This window comes from Pituophis catenifer, unplaced genomic scaffold (genome assembly GCF_029215685.1).
Source record: "Pituophis catenifer annectens isolate HBS135680 unplaced genomic scaffold, rPitCat1.0.hap2 SCAF_10, whole genome shotgun sequence".
In the NCBI taxonomy this organism is placed as follows: domain Eukaryota; kingdom Metazoa; phylum Chordata; class Lepidosauria; order Squamata; family Colubridae; genus Pituophis; species Pituophis catenifer.
In genome coordinates, this window is record NW_027256890.1 from 16,717,138 (window position 1) to 16,743,683 (window position 26,546).

The 26,546-nt window shown below is 54.3% G+C and overlaps 1 protein-coding gene across 2 annotated transcripts in view; it reads right to left on the minus strand.

Annotated features, from left to right (window-relative positions):
- TTC28 (tetratricopeptide repeat domain 28) overlaps positions 1-26,546 on the minus strand; it is a 34,076-nt gene that overhangs the window by 2,195 nt on the left and 5,335 nt on the right. The window contains exons 3-22 of one of the 2 annotated variants that reach the window (XM_070951591.1): positions 14,489-14,636; positions 14,034-14,306; positions 13,560-13,690; positions 11,433-11,940; positions 8,770-10,111; positions 8,025-8,548; positions 7,639-7,748; positions 7,426-7,555; positions 6,963-7,181; positions 6,547-6,709; positions 5,383-5,511; positions 4,470-4,623; positions 3,792-3,971; positions 2,582-3,302; positions 1,848-1,972; positions 1,522-1,753; positions 1,360-1,436; positions 1,118-1,141; positions 755-884; positions 465-572 (exon numbers count right to left, since the gene is read on the minus strand). In XM_070951591.1, coding sequence (XP_070807692.1) covers positions 465-572; positions 755-884; positions 1,118-1,141; positions 1,360-1,436; positions 1,522-1,753; positions 1,848-1,972; positions 2,582-3,302; positions 3,792-3,971; positions 4,470-4,623; positions 5,383-5,511; positions 6,547-6,709; positions 6,963-7,181; positions 7,426-7,555; positions 7,639-7,748; positions 8,025-8,548; positions 8,770-10,111; positions 11,433-11,940; positions 13,560-13,690; positions 14,034-14,306; positions 14,489-14,636 — 5,428 coding nt within the window. The remainder of the gene's footprint in view (positions 1-464; positions 573-754; positions 885-1,117; positions 1,142-1,359; positions 1,437-1,521; positions 1,754-1,847; positions 1,973-2,581; positions 3,303-3,791; positions 3,972-4,469; positions 4,624-5,382; positions 5,512-6,546; positions 6,710-6,962; positions 7,182-7,425; positions 7,556-7,638; positions 7,749-8,024; positions 8,549-8,769; positions 10,112-11,432; positions 11,941-13,559; positions 13,691-14,033; positions 14,307-14,488; positions 14,637-26,546) is intronic. The other variant, XM_070951593.1, reaches the window with a different exon arrangement.

Consider the following 26,546-nt stretch of genomic DNA (forward strand, 5'->3'; position numbering starts at 1 on the left):
GACAGCAAATTAATTCTAAAGCAGCACAACTGGGCAACACAGGTTTAAGGTCCTCCCATTTACAAGAGGTGAGGGCCCACAAAAGTCAAGGTGTTTTGGCTTCACAGATACTCCAAGATTGTCTGCCCTCTCTCAGATGGTTCTTTGCTTTCCTTAAGCTCTTCCCCCTCCCCGCGACTGGGATAAGTGGCATCATCAGCTCTTGTGCACCAAAGTACGGTTGCCCTGGGCAGTGTTGGGCTTCAGGGTTTGGCAACTATGGTTGCAGATTTTCAGATGCCAGCTGTGAAAGCCTACATCAATATGTTGTACTGCTTGTGGAAGCCAGAAGCCCTGCAACTGTGGCTCTTCCATCGTTCTGTCCTAGTGACTCTCCCCAGCCCAGGAAAAGAAGCTGCTCCCCCCCAAAGTCTCCATGCCCGCCCCCGCCCCCCCCCGCCCCATCTCCTCAGAAAGAGCCTCACCAAAAAGAGCCAGCAGAGTCTGGAGTGCAAAATGCATTGTCCGGCGGCTGGCCTGTTTGCCTGTCTTCAGAATCACTTCCTCCTGCCCGACCTCGCACAGATCAAATCCTGCAAGCAGCAAAGCAGAGCCAGATGAGCCCCCTATGAGATTCTCAGATTCCTGCCCCAACGCAGACCCTCTGCCTGTCTCCAGCCCAGCACAGGCTGTGGAAGCCTCTTGGGGAGCACAAGAAGAGAGACCAGCCCTGCTCCCCATAGAATTCCCTGTCTTTCCAGAGACATTTGCCTACCAAGAGCTGCCAGAAACTCATGGCAGCCGGGCAACCGCCAAAGCTGAACACTGATGGAGACTTGAATCGGGGCCAGTGCGAAATCTTGCTCCTTCTCTCCAACCTGCAGCTGCACTAAAACCTGATGGATCTGAGGAGGAGAAGGAGTTGCCAGTCAGTTGGTCCTAGCCCACCCTTCTGCCCTATCCTCCTCTCAAGGTTTGCCCCAGGAAAATACCAGGGAAGAAATGGGGGTGCAAAAGCAGCAAGGAAGAAAGGAGGAAGCTCCACCCACCCAGCGCTGCCCCTCTGCATAAGCAGGGAAGGGGGATCATCGCCCCCTGTTGGCCCAGGGGATTCAAGGGGGGGGGATCCTGTACTCACCATTCCCACCATATTTTTAACAGCCTTTGGGGAGTAGAAAGGGCAGGCAGGTAGGGGGTGGGGAGAGGGTGGAAAAAGAGAGAAAGAGAAATATTTAGAGCTAGGCTGGAATGCAGGGCAGCAGCTCGATGCTTTGGAGCAGCAAGAGGGGGAGAGCGAAGCATTTGCTCAGGTGCCGTGCCTGGAGCTGGGACCTCCAGAGGCAGCCTGCCCCACTGCCACAAAGGCAGGCCAATACTTGCCTGGCTAATCAACTGCTCTCCTGTTTCAGAGGCGGTGATCAGCTTGCAGAGGGCCTGCAGGGCAGCATTTGGCAAACCTGCGAGGGGAGGCAGAACTTGAAGGACTCGGTCGCTGCAGCCCAGGGTGCCAAGATTACCCTAAGGGGCCCAACCTTTACTCACCAAGCAAAGACTGGATGGTGCTGCTGCACTGCTGCAGTCGGTCCCCGGGGTCCGCCGTGGGGAAGAAGACAGCGGCCGGAAGCCCACTGGCTGGAGGGTCCAGCCGGAAGCCCACTGCTGTCAGCAGGGCCTGCCAGCCAGGAATGCCGCCAACTTTATTCTCCACACTCTGCTGAGAGGTGTACATGGAGTTGTGCTGCCCACTGTGGATGCGCTGCAAGGACTTCTCCACCTAAGAGGGAGGTGAGGGAGTGAGCTGCCTAGGCACTTCCAGGGCACCCCAGTGATCTCAGGCGACAGACTGCTGAGTCCTTGATGCTCCTCACCAGATGCAGCAGGACTCGCAAAGCATCTCGTGCTCGTTCCGGGTGCTGCAGGATGTCAGTCAAGGCTTGCCCCACCAAGGAAGAAGGACTGTTGAGTTTCACGTCACTGCCGATCAGCACAAAGCCTGAGGAGCAGAAACAGGAGCCTTGGGGCACACGGACACAGGCAAAGGCCCCACCAGATCATGAGCTCTGCCTGTTCTGCTTGGTTGCCCTCGATCCCTGCACAGCTTCACATTTCTGAGTACCTTTGATCAGTGGTGAAATCCAATTTTTTTTACTACCGGTTCTGTGGGTATAGCTTGGTGGGTGTGGTTTGGTGGACATGGCAGGGGAAGGATACTGCAAAATCTCCATTCCCACCCCACTCCTGGGGGGAGGACATTGCAAAATCTCCATTCCCACCCCACTCTGGGGCCAGCCGGAGGTGGTATTTGCCAGTTCTCCGAACTACTCAAAATTTCCGCTACCAGTTCTCCAGAACCTGTCAGAACCTGCTGGATTTCACCCCTGCCTTTGATGCATCTCTTGTCACTCCGAGTCGCTTCATAGCAGAACAAGGCAGCATTTTTAGGCACATAAAGTTACAGTGGCAAGGCCGCTGCTGTTTATGGCAACCGGTCTCTCTCCCTCGACTCCTAAGCCCCCAGGGGACAGCATAGCAGTTGCCCTCTCCCGCAGGACTGTGACTGGCTCCCCACGAGCTTTTCTAAGACTTGTTATCCCTTCCTCACCTGCCCAGTTGGAGGGGTGGGAAAACAGCGTGCTGCTCTGCAGCCTCTTCATCGCCTCACCGAGGGCAGTGCTGGCCTTCAGCCCGTTCAGCAGGGCAGAGTAGAAGGTGTGCACAAAGGTCTTGGATGCTGCCACTGGGACTGGCCATAAGGAGACCAGGACGCAGAGGGCACCGGCAGCTAGGAAGGCCCGCGTCAGCCCTACCAGCCCATCCGCTGTGACCTTGCTGTTGGATTCTTGGTAGGAACCCAGGAACACCAGCTTGACTGGCAAGCGAAGTTCCAGCACGTCGGCTGCTGTGAGCAGGAACTCCTGCAGTGGTGGGCAGTCCGAGATGCTTTCCACATCACTTGCATCGTCCTGCATGCGCAAAGACTCTGGGATTGTGTAAGAATTTCCAAAGGACCCCTTGCGACTGGAGGTTATGCTCTCAGCATTGGGTGTCAGAACCAGGGCAGCCAGCTTCCAAGAGATGTGCGTAGCGAAATGCACACATTCAGCCTGTGCCAGGGCACTCATCACTGTCTCCTTGGTGGCTGCACTGCCCACCAGTGCCTGGCAGCCAAGCAGTTCTGATACCGCATAGGCCTCTTCTTCCGCAGAGGGCATGGGCCCCCACAGCCAGCGGTCCATCACGGAGGGTGGCAGCTTCGGGTTGCCAATGACAGCAGCCGTGGAAGAGGAGCTGCCATAAACTGAGGCGTTCTTCTTGGCCTGGCCCTGAAAGAGAACCCTCAAGTTCACTGGGAAGAGCAGCAATAGTGACAGCAGTACCCCTTCTATCCCTACCTACCAGCCACTGCTATGAGAATCCCCCGGTCATGTGTAGCCACCCTCCAAAGAACTCACCTTTTGCCCCTTTGAAGGAATCAGTGTTTGTTTGTTTGTTTGCCCTGCTTCTGCCTCTCCTGAGCTCTGTGCCCTTTTGGGTAGCCCCATCTTTCCAGGAGGGTAAGAAACAAAGGCAGGCGAGCCCAGCATCTCGAGAGCCACCAGAGGATGGATGGAGGAGCAAAGGAAGGGCCCCCGCTCGTTGCTTTGGCTCCCCCTTTGGAGCAGTGGCTACTGGGCAGCCCAGCCTTGCAGAAGAGGCAGAGCGGTCTGGGACAAAATTCCACCAAGAGAAGCAGGGGAAGAACCAAGGGAGCCTGTAACAGAATGGGATATTCCTGGCTGCCACCCTGGGGACACAAGACCCACGCTGCCCACCTTGGCACTGGCACTCAGGGCTTGGATGGAGGGCACAGCAATAAGGCTGAAGCGTTCGTATAGATACTCGTTCGATGAGCTGCCCTTGAGAAGAGCGAATGGGATGAGGTACAGCTCTGCCTCCAGGACAAGGACCAGCTGCCGGTGACGCCCCACTGGGCCACTGGAGTGCATCAGACCCTGTGAAGGGAGAAAAGCTGCATAAGCATTCTTGGGCTTTTGATCAGGAAAACCCCCGGAGCCACCCTCAATATCTGGGGATCCTCCCCCACAACTGCATCAGCCACTGCTACGTCCTCCGTGTCCTCGCTCACCAGGTGCTTTGACTCTCCATTGGGGCTGATCCCCAAGTTCTCACCCTGTGCTTCCTGTGGCTGTCAAGGGGCTTCCCTCCCTGTGAGGCGAAACAGGAATGGCACGGCAGATCCAAGCTGCCACAAGTGCTGCAGCAACCCAGAAGCGCTTCCTTTCCTGTGTCAGCCCAGGAGGGGACAGCACGAGAGGTTGGGAAAGGTCTTGAGGAGTTCCAGAGCACAAGATGGAGGCCTCAGCCCCAAAATTGCTCCTTCCCGAAGGAGCCTTCCCTGCTTCTGCAGCTCTTCCTGAGCCCCTGCCCATCTGACTGCTCCCCATGGGAAAACCCCAAGCTCCGCAGGGCCCATCTGGGGCCCAGCTCACCCCTTCCAGTGGTCCAATCAGCATGTCATATAGGACTCGGAGGGGCGACTTGCTGGAGGAGTCTGGCCATCGAGGTAGGGAGGATGCAAGGCCTTCCTCCGTTGCTGTGGAGGATGCAGGGCCAGCAAAGAGGCTGCTGGTGCTTTGGCAGCTCCTATGGAGACAGAAGGCATGAGACCGGGGGGGGGGGGCTGAGGAGGACTGACCTCCCACCTCCCCACCATGGAAGAGCCTGGCCTGCCTCCCACCGGCTTGCCTGAAGTCAGAGCCAGCAGTTTGTCCATCTGGAGAGCACCTCGGGCAACCCCTCCCTGTTGGGGCTTACTTTATCTCCAGTTGCCAGCCCCTCCCTGTCCCCCCCAACAATCGGCCTGTAGCTCTGGCTCTGAAAGTGCAGCTCCAAAGCCTGGGATGAAATCCATCTCCCTGTCCTCCCCGGTGGAATCCATCAGATCCCAGCAGAGTCATTCAGCTAACAAGGTTGGTCATCAGGTTTGCTGGGGGAAGGGAGTGGCGCCTTCAGCAGTGCCAACACTGCGGCCTCCTTGGAGCGTTGGTGATTCTCCCGAGTCAGGAGGGAATAGAGGCTGCCCCAGCCTTGCCTTCCCTCCCCTGCTGCTTTGAGTTAGCTGCCTTGTGCCAATAACATTCTGGAACCTCACAATGTCCATCCTGATTAGATGATCCAGATGGGCCTTCCATTGAGGAAACTAGGCACCTTCCCTCTTTCCTGCAGGCATCAGGCTTCACCCATCCTCCCCCAAAGTGTTGGGAGAAGACCCACAGTTCCCCCAGGAGGCTGCTGCAATGCCCGTGCAGCTCCGGGGAACCAGCTCTTGCCTTGTGGCCCTCCCTCATTTACGGCCCCCACAGCCCCTGTGACACAGACACTGTTCAGCCACATGGAGCTCACCTGTTGAAAAGATTGTTCCTGCTCACCATCCTCAGGAAGCCAGTGGGGTCATTGGAAGAGTTCAGCTTGCCACTCATCTCCTCCGGGGGCTGGTCCATCAGGTCTCCTGCTTCGCTCTCCGTCTCACTGCTGGCAAAGGGAAGAGACCTCGGTGGAAGCCAGGGGGTCACGCCAGACCCAGCCATGGGGTGGGGAGCTGTACGGCATCCTGTCTCTGCCGATCATCCACAGTAAGCCAAAGATGGGGCAGGGAGTCAGAAAGCCCAAGGAGATCACTGCCAAACTCTGCCCTGCCCCCTCCATTAAGGTTCCAAAAAGACGACAGGAAGATGCTCCCGAGAGCCTCATCCAGACAGTCCCTTCCCAGATGGGGGCATCCTGCTGGGACTGCAAGCATGGGCATCAATTGTCTAGGTCTCCCTGCCAGCGCTCTGGGATGGGAATCTTCCCTGTCTGAATGGGACACTTTCCAATCAGAATCTGTTTCTAGTCCATTGGAGATCCCAAAGGTGGTTTTTTTCAAGAGGCAACTGGACTTTCTGGGGTTTTTTTGGAAGATATTTCACTTCTCATTCAAGAAGCTTCTTCCACTCTCCTTCAGAGCTGAAAAAGTTTCTTGAATGAGAAGCGAAATGTCTTCAAAGAAAAACCAGAAAGTCCAGTTGCCTCTTGAAAAAAACATCTTTGGGACAACCATGACCTGGATGACTGAGAGCCTCCACAGACAGTCCATCGGAGGCTGTTTCACGCTACAATAGTTCCTCCGGCCCCGTCCTTTGAGCAGGGCTTCAGGGACAGCTGTGCTTGGAGCCCCAACTAGAATGGTGGTGGAGGACGCCAATGGAAGTGAGCAGACAGGCCCTTGGCAGAAGTGGACCAGCCTCTGCTCCAACTGACAAGCACTGGACTGATCGGACGGTCTTGTTGCGGACAGGCTTTAATTCGTCAGCTGCCCCTGAATGCCCAGGGCTTGGCATCTCCTCCACTGCTCAAACGTCCTCTGAGCCAAGGAACGTCCTCTGACTTCCCACCTCTGGCACATACACATCCGGGTACATCTGTTTGCCTCTGGCCTAGCCCTAGCTTGGGGGAAGGGAGGTGTTGTCCATTTGTGACGAGAATCCCACTCGGACCCCACACGCACCTGCAGGGATAGGCGCTCACCTCACAAAATGGGGCTCCACCCCCAGGGCTTTTCGTACACTGGAGCTGAGCTGCTCTAGCGCTGAGCTGGCGAGTGTATGCAGGCCCGAGCTCCTGTCTTGCAAGTCTCCCGAGTGCCCAGCTGGGCCCTCACCCAGGTAGCATTCGTGGAACTTCAGGATCCCTAAAAGCAGAGAGCAGAGCAGACTCGACAGGCAGAATCCTGACAGGCTCCCCAGCAAAGCAAATGTTGCTGGGCAAAACACTTAGAGAGACCAGAAGATGGTCAGAGATATATACACCTCCCCCCCCCCCCCCCCACCATCCAGGAGGCACTGAAGAAGCAGCAGACTCTTCTTAGCCACTGGAGGAGCCGGAGGAGGGAGAGCAGCACGGTCCCCTCCCAGGAGGAGGGTGCGCCCAGCCCCCTACTCTACCTGCCCCAGGAGCCAAGAGCCAAGAGTACAGGTATCCCGCTGCCAGTGAGAAGTAGAGGACCAGTCCCCTCTGGCTATTCACTGTCTCCAGGACCTGATCCACCGTCACAGGAGAGTAAGGGTCAGAATCCTGCTGCCCAGTCTGACGCTCCACCAGCAGGTCAGCAAAGGCCCTCGTCCGACCTCTTTCGGCCACCGCCAATGCCTCATCGTGATGGCCTGCAAAAGCCCCCCCACCCCCGGTGACATTTCAGCTGTGGCCCAGGAAGGGGGAAGGGGCTACAGATCAGCCTCAGGCACCAGCTGATTTTGCCTCTTCCCCCCATCCCCATCTCCTTTAAGCCAATGGTTATGCCAGCAAGACTGCCCAGATGCCGACCCATAGCAGCCCCAAGCATGTGCTGAAGTCACTCCATCCAACCCCCTGCCATTTCCTCTCCCGCAAAATCCACCCTCCTCTTACCCAGCGTAACCAACACCCGTTGCAGGGCCTGATAGGAAGAGGTCTGCAGGTCAAACAGTGAGAGCTTGTAGTCAATGCTCAGCCGCGCTTCGTGCCGAATGGTCTCAAAGAGGGCCGAAGCCCGGTAGAGCTGCAAGAGGAAGCAACGTCAGGAGGTCAATCTCTGCCACTCAACCAAGGACGGTGGTGTCCCTGTAGGCGCCCATTGCCCACCTGATGCTGAGCCTCTTCCAAATTTCCACTCGCCCAAAGTGAAAGGCCCAAGCCGTGACGGATCCTGGCTTCGTCCTCCCTGCGCCCCAGCTGCTCAGCCAGCCTCAGCCCTGCAGGAAGAAGGAGTGGAGGATCTGAGGGCCCACCAGCCTCTTGCTGCGCTCTGGTTTGCCACCAGATTCCCCTCCTTTCTTCACATTTCTTCACCAACTTCTCCCAGAACGTGGCTTAATTTGCCCATCACCACACCACTGAGGAGGACTCTGGCTTTGCTCCCCCCCAGCCCTCCCAAGGAAGAGCTCCCCCTTCTAAGGAGAAGCATTTCTCCTGGGAGCCATGTCCTGCCTCGAGTGTGTCCCGGCTGCAGGCCTTACGTGGCTACTGACCTTCCTGCAGGTACATCACCGCCTGGGGGTAGTTCAGCAAGGCGTGGTGCGTCCTGCCCAGGCTGCTGTAGGAGGCAGTTTTGGCCGCCAGGTCGTTCAACTGGGCTGCGATGCTGAGGTGCTGCTCCTGGTAGACCACGGCTCTTTCGTAAGTGCCCAGTGACTCATAGGTCAGGCCCAGGTTGCCGTATGCCCGGCCTTGGCAAGCCGGATTGTTAGTTTCCTCTGCAATGCTGAGGTCCATCTGGTGGTACTGAAGGGCCGTGTCATATTCTGCCATTTGCTGGTAGACGTTGCCCAAGCCGCAAGCTGCGTTGCCCTCCAGGGCCTGGTCCTTCATATCCCGTGCAATGCCCAACTGGCGCTCGAGGCAGGAAATAGCCTGTTCGAAGTTGCCCAGCTGGCTGTGCAGAGTGCCCAGTTCGCCGTACGCCTGAGCTTTATCAAAGGCTTCTCCAAGCTCATGGGCTACCACAAGCCTTTTTTCGAAGCAAACCAGGGCCTGCTGCAGGTTGCCCATTGCCCTATGGGAAGGCAATGCCAGGGTTACCCTTCTTTTGCCCCCCCCCATGAGAGAGCAGCCCGTCATAGCAACAGCTGCTCATGCTTCATGCCCGGGCTAGCCACACCTAGCAGTGGGGCACAGCTAGAGCAATAGAGCCACTCTGCCAACCTCCTCTCTCTCCCCAAGTAAACTGCCCTCTTCCTCTACTGTTAGCGTGTTCCTGAGAACCCCTCACCTCACCTGTGCCCGCTGCCTAGGCCCCGATAGGCCTTCGCCTGGTCCTGCATGCGGCTGAGGCTCTGGGCCACGGACAAGTACTGGTCGTAATACTTGATGGCTTCCTCATAGTCACCCAGTGCTTCGTAGCAGTCGCCCAAATTGCCAAAGGCCCGGCCTCTGTCCAGCACGGCCTCGCTCCCGCTCAGCTGCTGCAGGGTGGCCAGCTGCTGCTCAAAGAAGCCAATGGCCTCCTCCGTGGCATTCATGTTCATTTTGGTGATGCCCATATTGCCGTAGACCTGGGCTTCGATGCCAGGATCCTTCAGCTTCTGGCCCACTTCCAGCTGCTCTTGGTAACCCTTGAAGGCCATGGTGTACTTGCCCAAGGCCATGTAGACCGCCGCCAGGTGCCCGTGTGCCCGGCATTCTCCCAGCATCTCACCCAGCTCTTGATGTACCTCCAGTTCCTGCGTATGGTAGCCCAGCGCCTTGTCGTACTTTTGCAGGAGACGGTAGGCTGAGCCGAGAGCTGCGTAGGCACTCGCCTCCAGCTTCCTGTCTGCGGCCTGATGGGCGAGGCTCAGCTGCTGCTCGTAGAGCCTGACAGCACTGCTCACGTCTCTCTTGCAGATGGCAATGTCCCCCAGGTTGCCCAGGGCTCGGAACTTGGCCTGAGGGTTGCTGAGGGCCTGGGCGAGGGACAGCAGATACTTCTGGCACTCCTCCGCTTCAGAGAAGTGGCCTAGGGCCTTGAAGGCCAGGCCCAGGTTGCAGTAGGCCTTGGCCTGGCTGAGCTTGTCGTGCAGGTCCTTGGCCAGGGCCAGGTCTTGCTCGTAATACTTCACGGCTTCCTCGTAGTTGCCCAGGCAGTACTGGGCATAGCCTAGGTTGTGGCAGATTTTGCCTTCGCTCTCCATGTCCTGCAGCTCCGGGGAGAGTTGCAGGTATTGCTCGTAGTACGGGGCTGCCTGGGCGAATTCTCCCCGGGAGCAGTGGAAGTTCCCCAGGTTGCCCAGAGCCCGGGCCTCACTCTGGACATCTCGCAGCTCCCGGGCAATGTTGAGGTGATTCTGGTAGTGCTGGAGCGCCCGGTCGTGGGCCCCCAGAGCTTGATAGGCTACAGCCAGGTTGCCATGAGTGGAGGCCTGGGAGGCACGATCGTTCACCTCCATGGAGATCTGCAGCTCCTGACGGTGATACTTGACAGCATAGTCAAACATGCCCAGAGCGTTGTAGGCATTGCCCATGTTGCCGTAGGCCCTCCCCTGGGCTGCGTAGTCATTCAGCTCCTGTGCAATGGAGAGGTGCCCCTTGTGCAGCTTCAGGGCCGTCTCATAGTCCCCTTTTATCTGGTGGATGATCCCTGCAAGGAATAGCAAAGAGCTGCCTCTGTCCCGGAGCCCACATGAGCTCAGGCCAGGAAGCAGCTGAAAAAGTGGGACTCTGCCAGCACAGGAGGAAAAGACACAGCACAGCTAGGAATCTCCTGCACCCAACCCGCAAGATCCCCAGTATAATGACTTGGCAGCTGGTTGCCCTGCATGCCTCTTAGCAGCTAGGAGAGGTTCAGCCAGCGCCCCCTGCCTCTTCCCTCTCTGGGTTGAGAAGTTTGGTCTCTGCAGATAGTGCAGGCTGCCTCTGGATGCAGAAGGGGGGGCAATCAGGACAACTAGTTCACCAGAACTAACATCTTGGACCCCAACAGGAACTTGGGAGCACATCTGTGTGCACAGGGAACCAGGCAAAGCCGCTGTAACAGCCAGGCAGGAAGTGGTCTCCTGGGCTTGAGGGAAGGGTGGGGGGAGTCCTCCTCCTTGGCCCGCCTAACCTGCCTGGCTTCTGGTCCTACAGAGCGCAAGCCTGCACACACACGCACACATCCAATCATCAGAACAGCAGTACTGCTCCTTTGAGAGATGCACCCCCCATCACAGAACATGTGCAAAAGGATTGCTCCCAGATGCCTCTGTCCCATAGAGGTAGCTGGAGAGGAAATGCTTTTTGAAGGAAGCTGCAGGACCTTTCCTCTGCTGGTTTTCGTTCCTGGCATAAACACAGGGCCAGAACTGACGCCAGGAACGAGAGCCAGCAAAGGAACCTGGGCCTCTCCAGAAATGCACCTATCTGGCTTGTTCTGCATATTCAGCCTCAGCTTTCTCAAGAGAAGTTTCTCCTGCCATCTTGCACAGTGTAACTTCAGCCCAGAGTCTCTCCCAAGTCGAGTCCTGGGGTGCCCCCTGAAGTTGCCATGGTGCTTTGTGGGTGTACCTGCACAGGTCCCCACAGATACCTAGCCCCGAGCCCTTGCCCAAGCTGTCTGCCTGGTTTGTGGGCTGGCACCCTCTCTACTATTTTCAGCAAAGGGGAGGAATGGTACCATCAACAGCCTTGGCGTGCAGTTGGGAGTTTAAATCCCAGCCAAAGGAATTTCTTCTCCAAACTGAAGAATCCTGGGGGATTGGGGGAAGGGAGTAACAAACCCAACATGGGGGCTGAGCCATGACCGTCTGCTGTACAGCTCTGTCTGAAGACCACTCACTATCAAGAGGGTCCTGTGCCAGGCTGCCAAGAGAGAGGCTCGATCAGCTGCCTGTCTGAGGAGGGGTCCTGTCTGAACATACAGGCTCAGGCTCTGGCACTGGGGGCGCAGCATAGAAAAGCTCATTCTGAAAGGATCCTCTCACCTAGATTGGAAGAGGCACGGCCCTCTGCAGCTCGATCCTGCAGGCTCTCGGCGATTTGCAGCTGCTCCTCGTGATACTGTTTGGCCCGCTCCAGATCCTGCATGCAACGGGCAGCATGACCGAGCCCGGCATACGCTCGCATCTCAATAGGCTTCTCCTCCAGCTCCTGGGCAAGTTCCAGGACATGGTTGTGATAAGACATGGCCTTGTCAAAGTTGCGGTGATAGTGGTAGGCGCTACCCAGGTTGCTGTAGGCCCGGGCCTCCTCCCGCTTGTTGCCAAGGGCCTTGGCAATCCCCAGGTGCTGCTCGTGGCACTGCACAGCATTCTCAAAGTCACCCATGGCGATGTAGACAGCCCCCATGTTGCCCAGTTCCCGCGCTTCAGAGAGCTCCTCTTTGCCTTGCTTGGCGAGAAGGACACACTGCTTGTGGCTGGCCAAGGCGTTGGGGTAGTCCCCGATGGCAGTGTAGACGTGGCCAAGGCTGCTGAGGGCGGAGGAGGCAGCCTGCGGGGAAGAGCCAAGAGACACCTCAGGGAGTTGCAGAAGGTGGTGACAGCCCTCAAGGCACACCTAACGCCCTGATAACTGAGACACGGGCCCCTGAAGGCCACCTGCTCAAGGAGATATAGGGAAGACCATTCTGGATCTTGGGAGCCCAGCAAGACTCCCAGTGGGTGACTCTTGGGGTCAAGAGTCACCCACAAGGACACAGGTCTTTTGGAGACCAGCAACCGAGGCAGATAGGAAGAACAGGCAAGAGGGCGCTTCCTCCCCAAGCCCAGGCAGACATGGCTCTCCCACCACCTGCAATCGTCCCACATGGGGATCCTCCTCCCCCATAATTCTGAGTCATCTGTGTGTCTATCGTAAATGTTTATGCTGCTCCTGGTTCAGGCTCCCTGTGGTTGTGAGTGAGCTCTGCCTTCCCACGGTGCTGCTTTATGCAGCAGACCCTTCAGCGCAAGCTATTCATCATCTAGTTTGCCCACTTGGTCCACTGCTCCTTGCCCTCCTGGCCATCCCCCCTTTGTCTCTGACAAGGCATGTAGGCATGGCTCTCCTTCAAAGGGCAAGGTTGGTCCCACTGTGTCATGCCCACAGTGTAGCCAGCCCTCCAAGGCCAGATGTCACCACTCAGGGTGGCTGCAGCGCTGCCCTCCGCTCCCTCTATCCTCATCCCTGAGCCAAGTTGGCCTCTGCTAGAGGAATGGCCTGAAGCCAGGCAGACTCCCACCGGCCTGAATGCACCAAACTCTGACGTGCAGGGACCGAATGCCCACAGCCTCCCATATTATAAGAGTTACATCTAATTACAAAAAATGAAACATGGGAGTGCACAGGTTCTTTTGGACAGTTATCTGAGGCATGCACAAAGATTGGTGGAACAGCTGTGCCACGTTTGCTTGAGCCCCGACAGGTCCTCCCCACTCCCAGCATCTGTTTCTGGGCTATCTTCCGATTTGGTCTCCCCTAGTAGCCCATGCAAGCACCATCCCAGAGGTAATCAGGCAAGCCTCCTGGGCAACGCCATTGCAGAGCCACACGAGAGGCAGGTCATGTCCCTGGATGGATGAACCCCCTCCCAAGGAACACGCTGGGCTTTTCTTCTCATTTGCAAGACCTGGGCAATTGGGGAGCTGCTGGAATGGGGCATCTTGTATCATGCTCCACCTTCCCCAAAGAGTTACAGTTTGGCACAACAGAGACTGTGTATTGACAAAGATCTTAACTGTAAACCCAGAGGAATTATAAATGAAAAGATGATGATGATTGGACAGTGAGCCAAAGATGCCAACCACTAACCCTGATCTTCATCCTTGCCAAGGAGACCACGTTGCTCAGCACCTCTGCACAAGAGACAGTTCTGCACAGGGTAGCTTGTCACCCAGCGCCTCATTGTCTTCCCAGCACCCATGTCAGGGCTGGTACCGCTGCGGGATTTGTGGCCAGCCGGTGCCAAGGCTACCTGAACTCTTCTGCCAGGCTGCCTTCACCAAGCTAATGTAGATTTGACATTCCAAGGCCAGCCCTGGCTTTCCAAAGCTCTGCGGTGCTGCCTCGGCCTTTTTCTCTGCAAAGAGATCCCTCAACAATCCCTCTATGCTCCTGCCTTCCTCTCCTACCTCTCTATCCTTGAGCTTCATGGCAAGCACCAGCTGATGTCTGTGGTTAGTCAAGGCCTCCCGGTAATTTCCCTTGGAGAAGAAAGCAGAGCCCAGATTGCCATGAGCGCGGCATTCGCCCATCTGGTCACCTGGAGGAGAAGCAAACAAAGCTGAGGGTGAGCTGGAAGGCGCCTTCAGGAGGCTGCCAGGTAAACCCCATCCCCTGGTTCAACCTGGGGCAACCAGAATGGGTCCTCGATTGTCTTTCCTTTCATACCCAAGCCCCTTTGCTTGTCCTGGCAGGCCCACAGTGTCCACTACAATTCTGCCGATGACCCCTGGACATTATTTCCTAACGCCCAGAAAGCAATCATTGTGGCAATGCACAAAGAGACACCTGAACTTCCTGGGGAGAAAGGGAACCCACGGAAACCCACCACCATCAGATCCCAGTGGCACTGCCCTCCCACCCACACAACATCATGTGGCTACCTAAGGTCTTGGCAACGTCCAGGTCCTGCTGCATGTAGCCTGAGCTTTTCTCGGCATTGCCCAGAGACCAGTATGCGCTGCTCAGGGCAGAGAAGACGGAGCCCCTCAGTTTCAAGCTGCAGGTGCCAATTTTCAAGGCCGCTTCCAGAACCACAACGGAGGCACCGTGATGGCCAGCTGTCAGCAGCTCCTGCCCAATCACGGAAACCACCACAAAGGGGCTCTTGTCCAGCTTCATCCTCTGCAGCTGCTGGTATGTTGGCTCGAGGGACTCTAAGGAAAAAGCAGAGGCCAGTTCACACCACTGGGATGGGAACTTAAGATCCAGTTCCCCAAATCCCCCAACGGCATAGCCCATGTTCCAAAGTCAGGGGAGTAGTCATCCAACAAGAGGGTGTCTTGTGAGCCTTCCAACTCTTCCCCTCCTCCACCCTGGCCAAAGAGCCTCCTCTTACCTCGCATGGGAGACTTCATGGCAGCTTCCACCATGCCCACCAGGAGCTGCAGGCTCTTGGGATCTTGGGCCAAGCCGGAGGCAAATGCTGCCAAAGCGTCGGCATGGCGCCCGAGGTACTGGAGGGCAACCCCCTGCCGGAAGTAGGCCTGCAACAACATGAGCAAAGATCAGCTGGGGCGCCTGAAGTGGCAGTGCTGGCACCTGGGAAGAGATTCTTCCCATTGTGCCAGCATGATCAAGGCCGCATGCCTTAGGGCTCCACTGCTGTCCTGCAACAGACCCCGTCCTATCGACCACCCGTGCTTTTCATCCAGGCTGGATGCTTTGATGCCGGGCAGGTCAGGGGAAGTCTACCTGCCAGCAGTGAGCCCATATGGATCTCTCCCCTCCAGGCAATTCTTGGGTCAAAAGCCCCTATGACTCGCTGCCCAAGGCTTCCAAATAAGTTTTTTCATCTACTTTTGGGGAATGGTGAGTTCCAGATGATACCCCACTCTACTTGCAAGCCCCCCTCTACTTGCTATGCCAGCAAGAAAGCATTTGAGCAGAGAGGACTGCCAGACTACCAAGCTGTTTAACTGTAGCATTGTGCTATAGAGTTTTTACTGGATTCAGCTACAAATAATTAAATTTATTCCAAGAGGTCTGATCTATAAAAGGAACTACCATAGCAATTACCAGGACTTCCATTATGCTGGCAAGTCTGGCAGCTGCATCTGATGTCAATTTAAAGGAACACTGCTTATTCTCCCAGGGAAATTACAATAACACAGCCTTTCTTTACCAAAAGCTGCCTCTGAAAGCTGGTCTCCCCACTGCAAGGATGTCACTTCAGCCAGAACCCTCCAGCAGGCCAATCGCCTCGTTTTAGGCATTCACTCTTGAAAGCCAGCAGTTCACTCCTTTCCCAGCACCAAAACCCAAGGCTGCACTCTGACCGTACCAGCTACCTGCACATGTTCACACACACACCCAGAGTAGGGGAAAGTGGCAGATGAGTCCACAACCTTGCAGAGCCCTCCCCCCCACACACTTACACTCAGTTCAGGAACACAAGTGTAATTTTATCAGTACCCACCTAGAAACACTAGTGTAATTTCAGGGTTGCCTACCCTGCAGCTGTACCCTCTTTGACAAGCTCCTTCTCACTGAAAGGAGCAGGCCCCCCCCCTTGCCTGGCTTGGAGGGCAAGAATGGAAACAAAACTTCCCCCATAAAGTTCAGAGCAGCCCACAGAATAGGAGGAAGCTCTTGTTTCTGCTAGTGGACAAACATGCGCTTTGGCCACCAGAGGAGGGGTGGCGCTCATTTGCCCTAAGCAGTCTGTCTCACCTGCCAGACCGCAGGTGGTAGATAGGGGTGCAGACCAGGGGTGAAATGCTCCCGGTTCGGACCGGATTGCCCGATCCAGTAGCAATTGTGACGGGTGGTTCGTAGGACCGGTAGCGATCGTGGTGCGAGGCTCCGCCCACCTGCCCAGTTGTCGTTACTTCCTGGTTTTAACCAGTAAGTAATGTCTTTTGTACCCTCTGCGCATGCGCAGGTTTTGCTTTTTTGCTTTTAAAAGTAAAAAAAAAAGGCTCTGATGATCACAGCTGTACCTTGTGATTGTCAGAGCCTTTTTTTTACCTTTTAAAAGCATTTTTTACAACCTATTCAGCCAAATAGGTTATAAAAAATGCTTTTAAAGTAAAAAAAAAATCCCACGCCACAGCTGATCACCTCCCGCCCGCGGGTGCTTTTCTACTTACCCCATGCCTCCTTTTGGCGTGCACTGCGCGTGCGCATCTCGCATTTGGTGCATTGTGCGCACTGCACATGCATGCGTGCAATGCGCGTTTGGCACACATGCGCAGCCAGCAAACCGGTAGTAAATTGGTTCAGATTTCACCACTGGTGCAGATCCCTGGCAGCAGACAGTGCCTGAGACCAAGCTCCTTTGGGATCCTTCCCCTTTCCTTGCTCTTCTGGAGAGTCCAGAGTTATTGCTATTAACTGATTCATACATATAAAGTAGGAGGAAAACAGGCCTGCCTGCTATTTGTCCACTAAGTGAGACCAGACTCCATGTCAGGAACGAGAGAAGGATTGTGTCCAAGCAACTTCTTTTCCTGGTTTGCTTCTGGGGAGCTTAAATATTACCACAAACAATCCAAACAGATGGACAAAATGACACAATAAACCTGCTTGGTAAAGGTTGCTGAAGGCAAAATGAGCTATGTTTTTTAAAAAAACTGATTGATTACAAAAATATTCTGTGAAGGACTTCCCTCGGATACATAAATACATGTACTATGTAAGGCATTGTTTTTTTTTTAAATTCTGAGAACATTTTAAGCTCTACTATTTTGATCCGAAGCCATGGCACAAAACCCTGCTAAACACAGAATTGTGACACCTGTCTGCCCCCCCCCCAAAGGAATCACCACCTCAATTTTCATCCTCAAAAGGTAAAGGAGAAGATCACTAGGGACTGAATGCCGCCACTTCTTCTTTTCCAAAGAACAATGTGTCTGCCCGGTGGGGCAGTCCAAGCTTTGTAAGCAAGGTCAGGTCACCCAGGGCTGTAGGTACCAGTGCCAGTTTTGCCTACCTTCCCAGTAAGTGTGCCAAACTGAGTAAAATACCGAGGAGCTGCACAGTTCTATTCTCTGGCCGAACATCTTAGAAAACCGGGCCCACTCCAAGGAGGAAGGGAGAGCTGGCCTTTCTAATGCTACTAAAAAGCACCAGGCAGAAGCTGTGACTGATGCAGTACTGGGGACTTGCAACATCCAGCCAAAGATGCAGAGCTGGGGACATGGTACCAGTAACACAGGTGAGTGGAGTTTTTCATAGGGAGACTCGCTGTACCTCACCACCACTCTCCTTGTGAACAGCTCAGAAGTCAGGCCCTGCCGGGACCACGATTTAAGGGACAGAAGGCAGACACTTCTTCCCACTCCTGATGTAGACCTGCCAACCTCCTCCTCGCCAAATCTCCAATCAGAACAGCATCCTGCCTTCCAGCCATGTTACTGACCTTTGGCACCTCTCTGGGGCCACCTGCTTGGATTCTCCAAGCCATACTGCCCAGGGCTGTTCCCACTTTGGGTCCCGAGAGACAGGGCCATCAAGCCACAGTGGACGGCAGAGCACTGTCCTTGGGCCGAGTGGCTACGAAGGGCTCCTACCCAAACCCATGGCCTCTCTCCTGGCAGCTCCTTCCAACTCCAGGGTCAGCCTTTCTCTTCCTCTCTGAACGCACATGCATTCCAAGGAAACCAAACCACCCGGGCGCTGTGGACCTCTGGGAGGGAAACCACCGCAAAATTCTGAAGCTGGGCCCTGGAGACGATTCCCCCTAATTAGTGCAGGCGGATCATTCAATGGGATACTGTGGAGGAAAGTGCGTCAGGTTTGGAGCGGAACTTCTGAAGCAACCCTGCAATTGATGGAAAAGGAAACGCTGAGTGGGTCGAAGCCCTGAGCACAAGGCTGGCCGCATCAATATGCTGATGATACCCAGCTTTTTATATCCACCCCGAACCAGCCCAGTGATGCCCTTGACGTGATGTCCCGGTGCCTGGAAGTGGTATGGGTCTGGATGGGGAGGAACAGGCTTTGTCTCAACCCTGCCAAGACCGAGTGGCTGTGGGTACCGGCATCTCGGTCCAATAGAGAGGTTCCATCTTTGCTTATTGGGGGTGAAGTTTTACCCCCTGTAGACAGGGCACGCAACTTGGGTGTCCTCCTGGATTCACAGTTGAGCTTAGAAGATCATATAACAACCGTGACCAGGGAGGAGTTTGCCCAGGTTCGCCTGGTGCGCCCCTATCTGGACCGAGATGTCTTACGCACAGTTACTCATGCGCTAGTCACCTCCCGTATAAACTACTGCAATGCTCTCTACTTGGGGCTGCCCTTGAAGACCACTCAGAGGCTTCAGCTGGTACAGAATGCGACCGCGCGGGTTGTGATGGGAGGGTCCCGATACTCCCTTGTTACACCTCTCCGCCGCGATTTGCATTGGTTGCCAGTTGCCCTTTGGGTGAGATTCAAGGTGCTGGTGATTACCTATAAAGCCCTTCATGGCTTAGGCCCAGGATATCTGTTGGACCATCTGCAACCAACAACGGCTCCCCATCGCCCAGTGCGTTCTCACACAGCCTACTCAGGGTGCTGTCGGCTAGACAATGTCAGCTGGCAATCCCCAGAAGTAGAGCTTTCTCTGTGGGGGCTCCCACCCTTTGGAATCAACTCCCCCTGGGACTCCGGTTGGCCCCTGACCTTTGCACCTTCCGCCGCGAATTAAAAACATGGCTGTTCAAATTGCCCAGCCTGGACTGATGGGGTTTGGATTGTTTTAATATGTTTAATATGTGTTTAATATGTATTTTAACATGTTTTATCTGGTTTGATTTTAATTGTTGTGAGCCTCCCTGAGTCCTATGGAGATAGGGCGGCATACAAATCAAATTAATAATAATAATAATAATAATTATTATTATTATATTTATTAATAATAAATATATTATATTTATAATATATTATATTATTATTATTATAATTATTATTAATTATAAAGAGCCTTGATAGTACAAGGGTTTAGTGCACCCTGTTATTAACACAGCTGCCTGCAATTTCTGCTGGTTCGAATCTCTCCAAGGCTCAAGGTTGACTCAGCCTTCCATCCTTTCTAAGGTAGGTGAAATGAGGACCCAGTTTGTGGGGGCAATAAGCTGACTTTGTATAAAATATACAAAAGAATGAAGGCTATTGCTTAAAGCATTGTAAGCCGCTCTGAGTCTCCGGAGAAGGGCGGCATATAAATCAAATTAAAAAAAAAAAAAAAAAAAAAAAAATAATAATAATAATAATAATAATAATAATGCTGCCAGGTTTTCTGCTGCACATCAAGATTGCTCCTCTCAAGACGCAGGACGGCTCTTAGCTCTGGTCTTGCTGCCTGCAAACACGAGAACAATTGTTTCCAAACTGAAGGACGTCAACAGGAAAAGGTCAACACCATCCCATAGGAAGGACGAGAAATGTTGCCAGCCTTCCACTGTAGGCTCACTTCCTCGTTTCCACTCTGGGGCCATGGCAGGTTCTCTTCTGCATCTGAGCAATCAGAGGCTCCAGACTGGAAAGTCTTGGTGAATGTCACTGGGACATGAAATGATTGTAGCCTCTTGAGCCAATCATTCAAATTGGCTCAGAATTTTGCTACCTCTGTCTTGGAGGGTCAATAGTTGCTTCTCAGAGTAGTGTTAAAGGCCCATTTTGTTATGCTGGAATGAGGAAAGATCTCCCTCTCTTCTACACTTTCAGGGTGGGAGGGAAGGAGGGCATAGCCACTCGTGTCAGCAGCATTGCAAACTGGTGGTATTGATTGTATAAAATTGGGGATGGGAGAAAATAAGAGCTTGGAAGTATCAGATTTCTTAGGCCTTCTTATTCACTGACCCAGAATGCATCTATGTTTGCAGAGAGCATCCCATTGCTCTAAACCCCTGCACTTGTCTGCTTTGAAAAAAATGGAGCTTTTGAGCTAAATTCAGCATCCCAAAGGTAAACATGTCCACCTCCCCCTGCCTTGACTCTCAAAAGATCTTGTCCCACTAGAATCCTGACCTGACACTCAGTTACCCGGCATCCCTGCCTTGGCATCAGCCTTTCAAGAGAGATGCCAGGACGAAGCTCTTGCAAAAAGGGAGGCCGACACAGGCTTCTTTAGACTCAGGGCTCGGGAAGAGGGAAAGCCACAAGACCCTTTGCTCTAAGTAAAGCCGAGTATGATCAGCCACAAAAAGTCTTGCAGGGCAGAGACTATGAGCTACAAATCGGCTGGGCTAGTTGAACCTGGCTTTGAAAAACAGAAATGCTGAGCTGAGAAAGAGCCTCCTCCTCCTCCTATTGCTTGACCCAAATTTTCAGCTGCAGAACACAAACACAAGGAAAGTAGGTTCCTGCACCCCTTCCTCAATCTGCGCTTCTTAGTAACCAATGGAGGTCCTGGAGAGGGGGTGGCTTGCCAGGAGGCAGCACCATGGAGGAGAAAGTAGCCTAAAGCAGGAGCTATGGGGGGGGGGCAACATTCCACCCACACTCCAAGGACACATCTTTTCTTTCAAAAACTGGAAACATCCCCAGAAGTTGGAGCCTCCTCTGTGCTCAATTGCTCATGTTCCATCTATGCACGTGAGTATGCCTCCATTAAACTTCTGGCACCCCTGTTCACTGCGGGAGGAAGGAAGGAAGGGAGGGAGGGAGGGACAAAGGGAAGGAGGGAGAGAGGGAGGGTGGGAGGGAGGAAGGAAGGAAGAAAAGGAAGGAAGGAAGTTCTGCTAGCTGCTCAGAATTCTCCAGGCTGCATAGCAAGGCAGCATCAAGATGCTTTGCTTCCTGCCTGCCAACCACCAACCAGAAGGTCAGGAGGGAGATCTAGTCTCCCCAGTCAAAAGCAAGCAGAAGTGAAGCCAGGAGCAGCAGCAAAGGGGCAGGTAGGGATCCTCCCATAGATTTCAGCTCTGGTTTTCTGATGGTTAATTACTGGCAATGCGCTACTTACAAACATTTCCGCCAGAGTCCCACGCGTCACACAGGTCTCTCTTTCACCAACAGAGGCCCAGGAACAGCCACCCTCCTGCCCAATGCCCACTCTCAGCACAGACTCTTGGGTGGCAGAGAAGTGTTACAGCAAGAGACCAGATCCCAGAATCAGCTTGTCATCAGCACCTGTGGAACAGGCATCTTGGACACCAATCTTTTGAGAATGTTGGATGGACTTCTTATGGGAGCAGCAGATCAGAGAGTGTGAGATGCTCCATCAAAAGTGAAACTGGTGCACTGCTCCAAGTTTGGAAATCACCACAAGGTACCCCATATGAGTACTTGGGTGGGGGTGGGGCTCCAAACTAGCCGTTTCAACAAAAACCAATCCGGTGGTTTGAGACAATGCCAAGAGACCTTCATCCCTCCAAGGACAGTCAGCTCCCCAAAACAGACGTAGGCTCTAGGGAACTGCACCCAGCGCACAGGTCGGCTTACAGGTGGGCATTACAGGATGGTCTCCTGAATGTTTCCTGAAGTCTGGTTCCAAGCAAAAAGTAACTCCCTATTTTCCTCTTATGCTTATAGAAAACATAAAATTAATCAGGCAGATACGTCAAAGGCCAGAGCAAACCACCCAGAAAGTTTCAAAGTTGTTTTTTCAAAAGGCAACTGGACTGTTTTTTTCCTTGAGGAGGATGGGTATATGTATGTACATGTGTGTAACGTATGTGTATAGGTAGACAGATAAACTTTCTTTTGAGAACAGGTAACAGCATTTCATTTTTAATGCGTGCCAGTATGCTCACAGTAAAAAATTACAAAGGATATCCTAATCCTAACTTCCAAAAACAGTGCCGTTTCCTTTTGAAAAAACAACAACTTTGAGACAACTATGACCTGGATGAGTGAGAATCTCCACGGACATAAACCCAGAAACAGCCAGAGCGCAGCTCGCCCAACGGGCACCCCGGCCCTTCCACCGCCCTACATGGGCCCCGCGGCCGGCAACGGCTAAGCAGCGCCCCGAGCATCGCAGGGAAGGTTGCCACGAACGCAAAGGACCGGCTCGCCCCCCTCCGGCTCCAGGGAGGGCGAGCCAGCGCACGGGACCAGCAGCCCGCCCGCCCACCTCCCGGCGGCACCTGCGGCGCTGTCCAGTTGCTTCCCCGGTGCCGCCAGCTGAGCAGAAGGGCAGCGTCTCGGATCGGCCCCGGCGGAAAGCAAGGCGCCTCCCTCGAGCAGGAGGAGGAGGAGGATCCGGCGGCTGACAGGAGCACCGCTACCGGCCCCCAGCGCTGCTCCCCGCTGGCCAACTCCGGCCCCGGCGGCTAACAAAGGCGGCACAGCCCAGACGCCGCAGAAGCCGCCCGGGAAGCAGGCGCGCCAGCCGCGGCGCAGGCAACAAAGCGGCCTTATAAGGCAAAGGCCCGGAGCCGCCGGGCGCGGAGGGGCGGCGGGCGCGCTGGCTCACCTTCTTCCGGGGCTGCCATTTCATCATATTTGTGGAGCGCGGGGCTCGGGCATCAAGGCGCGGCGGGGGCAGGCGCGGGCTCGCCAGGGCCGCCGCTCATGCCGCCGCCCGCCGCTCAGGGCAGCGCCCCCGGCAGCAGCGCGCCCGCCCGCCCGCCCCCTTCCCGGCCGCAGGCTGCCGCTGCTCCGTCGGCACCAGAGGCGGAGGGAGCGGCGCGCGGGAGCCGCGGCCGGGCGCCTGGCAGGCTCGGCAGCCGGAGCGCGACCAGAGGGAGCTCCGCGGCTCCCCGCCGCCGCCGCCGCCGCCACCGCCTCTTGGCTCGGCCGCGCCTCCTCCCTCCGCCGCACTAATGACTTCCTCCCCCCGCCCAAGCAAACAGCCTGCTTCGGCCCCGCTCCGGAGCCGCCCGGCCCTAGTGCCCGCCGCTCCCCGGCCGCAGCGTGGCGAGAGCAGGGCCGCTCCTGCTCTTGGTTCGGCACGCGAAGGCCGTCCTCTCCGGGCCGCCGTGCGCGGATCTACCCAAAGCCACTCCGGGGCAGAAAGCTCCGCTCCCGCAAGGCTCCCCTTGCCGAGTCCCTCCTGGGCTGATAAATGGAAGCGGGGCAGCAGCAGCCCCCGCCTCGCCAGCCTCTCCGAGCCGCTTCTGGCCGGCAAGCAGGGGGCCCTTTCTCTCGCCTGCTTCCAAGCCCTCTTAGCCTGGAGCTCAGCTCCTGAAGTTGCCCTGTCTTTCTCCAGAAGCTTTTCCCCACCTCCCTGGCCTTCCCAGGTGACCTTCCAGCCAAGAACTGACTTAGCTTCCAAACTCAGCTGAGGCCACCCACACTGTGCCCCAAAGGGCCAATTCCGCATGTCCCAGCATCTTTCTTCTCCTGCCACAACTCTTTCATTAGCAAGGCACCTGACTTTTCCAGGGCAGCAAAGGGTCTCATGCAGTGGTGAAATCCAATTTTTTTTACTACCGGTTCTGTGGGAGTGGCAGGGGAAGGATACTGCAAAATCTCCATTCTTTCCCCACTCCTGGGGGAAGGATATTGCAAAATCTCCATTCCCTCCCCACTCTGGGGCCAGCCAGAGGTGGTATTTGCCGGTTCTCCAAACTGCTCAAAATTTCTGCTACCGGTTCTCCAGAACCTGTCAGAACCTGTTGGATTTCACCCCTGGTCTCATGGTTAAAGTGCTTGACTGGCAGCAAAAAAAATGTGGCCTGTAATCCTGCCTTAGACCAAAGCCGATTGGATAACTTGTGGCCAGTCCCTTTCTCTCAGCCTCAGAAGAAAGCCGCAATGGCAACCCCCTTGTCCATATAATTTGGAAGTAAGCTGGACTTAAAAAGCAGGCACTCCCCAACTGCAACTCCCCCTAGTTAAACTAGGGGCAAATGAGCTCCAATGCTAGAAAACCACCTGCAGCCTAACAGAAAAAAACAGGGTGTGGGGAGTCTGAGGTCCATCATACCTCTGGAGCTTGCCCAAAGTCCAATTTACCCAGCCATCTAAGTGACAGATGTCACACACAGAAATAGGACTGAGTTTCCAAGAAGCCAAGGTTGCTAAGCAATCGTCGGCTGGATTCACAGGAAATACATGGGGCCACAAGGCTAACCCAATGCAAAAGGGTGGTGAGGCAGGTCTTTCCCCCCAGGATGGAAGAACATCTTCCATCCTGGGGGGAAATCAAACACTGGATTTTAAGACCAATTCAAGAATAGGGTTAGGGTTAGGGCACCAAGGATACTCTTCTGGCCGGTAGTCACATCTGGATGACTACTTCAAAAATGCTATGCACATCCCCCATGCCTCTACCATCGATGCTTCAACCCCCCACCCGCAAAACAGATTCCCAGCATTCTTGATCAACTGTATGCTAAGAAGGGAGGGGCAGCACAGCCTTCAGCCCCCCCTCCATTTACTGGACTAAACACAACTCCTCTTAACACCTCAACAATCCACCTCTTGGGCCAAAGCGGAGAGACCCAGTCACAGCTTCGGATTTTCTCTGCCCAAGAGAGAGGCAGAGCAAGGAGTGGCACTTTTGCTGACAGCACAACAGAAACCCCACAGGCAGGTTAAGGAAGGGGGTCTTTACCTACTGTCTGTCTGCTGAAAAAGCTGCTGCTCCCTGACTCGGCCTCAAGCCAGCCATTCCCACCTTAACCAGTTTTTCCCAGAAATAAAATAAAGCAACTGGACTTCCCCACCCCAATTTAAACAGTGTATTTGAGGCAGGGTAATGACACAATGAAAGCTGCATCTGGAAGTGCCCCAGGTCCTCCTTTCTGTCTTTGTTCAAGATGCAATGCTAGGAAATACCAGCAGCAACTTGGCAGATTCACTGCCAGGCCTGAGCCCAACACAGCCTGGCTGGCACAAGGGACTGTACAAATGTGTTCAAATTCCTGCCAGACAAAAGGCCAAAGGAACAAACAAGCTTTTGAGCACTGTGAGCCCATCCTTTTGCTTCTGAGTTGCTGTAAATCACCCAGCCTAAAGTGCAACAAAATGAAGGGGTTTGTACAGGCTTCTTCCTGGGCCCCAGACCTGCTGACGGCCAGCTCAGCATTCCTGGGGCCTGAAAGGAAGCCTTGTGAAACCTGCTGATCTCTACCACTTTTACCCACCAACAACAGCCTGAAAGAGTGACAAAACCAGCAATGCTGGAGATGAGTAGAGCAGAAAGCCAAATAGATTTGCATTCTCCACCTTTCCATCTTGTTGGCGAGCAACAGTTAGCAAGCTTTCAAAGCATTTCCACAATATTTGATCTATACTGATTATTTTCAGTCATCTTGTTTTTGATTTCACAGAAAAGCAAAAGTCTTGTTAAAATTTCAGTGAAACACATGTTCATGACAAATTTTCTTCACGGAAGAGCAACCCAAGGCCCCCTGGACATATTCTCCTGTTGGCTCTTGCCCAGAGAATGTGTGTTGCGGAAGCAATCTCCTGGGTTGGGATCACTCCGCAGGGGCATCCTTCTGGGAAACGGAGGGTAGATGCAGCCATTTGAGGTAGCAACAATGCAGAACGCCAGGACCCTGTCCTGGGCCCAGCTCCGTCCCTCAGTCTAGGGTTCAGAGACTCTCTTGGGAGGCAAACCAAGGTGTTTTTGCCAAGGCTCAGATGTTCTTGGACTGGTGAAGGAACCTGCCCTAGAACCACTGTGGGAAGCAGGTCAGTCAGTCTTTGGAAACAACAGAAAAATCTTGTGCAAATCACAAAGAACCTACGGCAGAGGCAGGACTTTACTGAATTAAGCAACTGCCGTCGCCGTTTCCTCTGGATTTTTTTTTATTCTCCTGCAAGGATCTCTCCAGCAGGAAGGGCTCACTTTCCAACATAGAAAGCCATGGTTTTATGCAATGGGGAGATAGGACGTAGTAAGGAATCTGGTGGAACAGAGCATCATGCATCCCTGTGTCCACAAGGGTGTCAAGCCTTCTTATGGCAGCCAAGGTTATAAAACAGATCCATGGGGGAGACGAAGGTGTTAATTCTATCTGCCTAGATGCAGTCCCACCACCAGGGGGACAGGGAGAAAAAGCCCCCGCCCCCAGGCCCAGCCTTCCCACTTCCTATTTCTGTCCACACAGTCAAGTCATATCTGATCCAAGAAGCCATCACTTCTTTCTTCGGCACACATGTGCCGAATACCTGTATACTGCACGAGTCAAAAAGAGGGCTGTAAAAATATTTACAGACCCCTCGCGTCCTGGACATAAACTGTTCCAACTCCTACCCTCAAAACGACGCTATAGAGCACTGCACACCAGAACAACTAGACACAAGGACAGTTTATCCCGGAACGCCATCACTCTGCTAAACAAATAATTCCTTCAACACTGTCAAACTAGTTACTAAGTCTGCATTACTATTAATCTTCTAATTGTTCCTATCACCCATCTCCTTTCACTTATGACTGTATGACTGTAACTTTGTTGCTGGTATCCTTACAATTTATATTGACTATTTCCCTATGACTATCATTAAATATTGTACCTTATGATTCTAGATGAATGTATCTTTTCTTTTATGTACTCCGAGAGAGTATG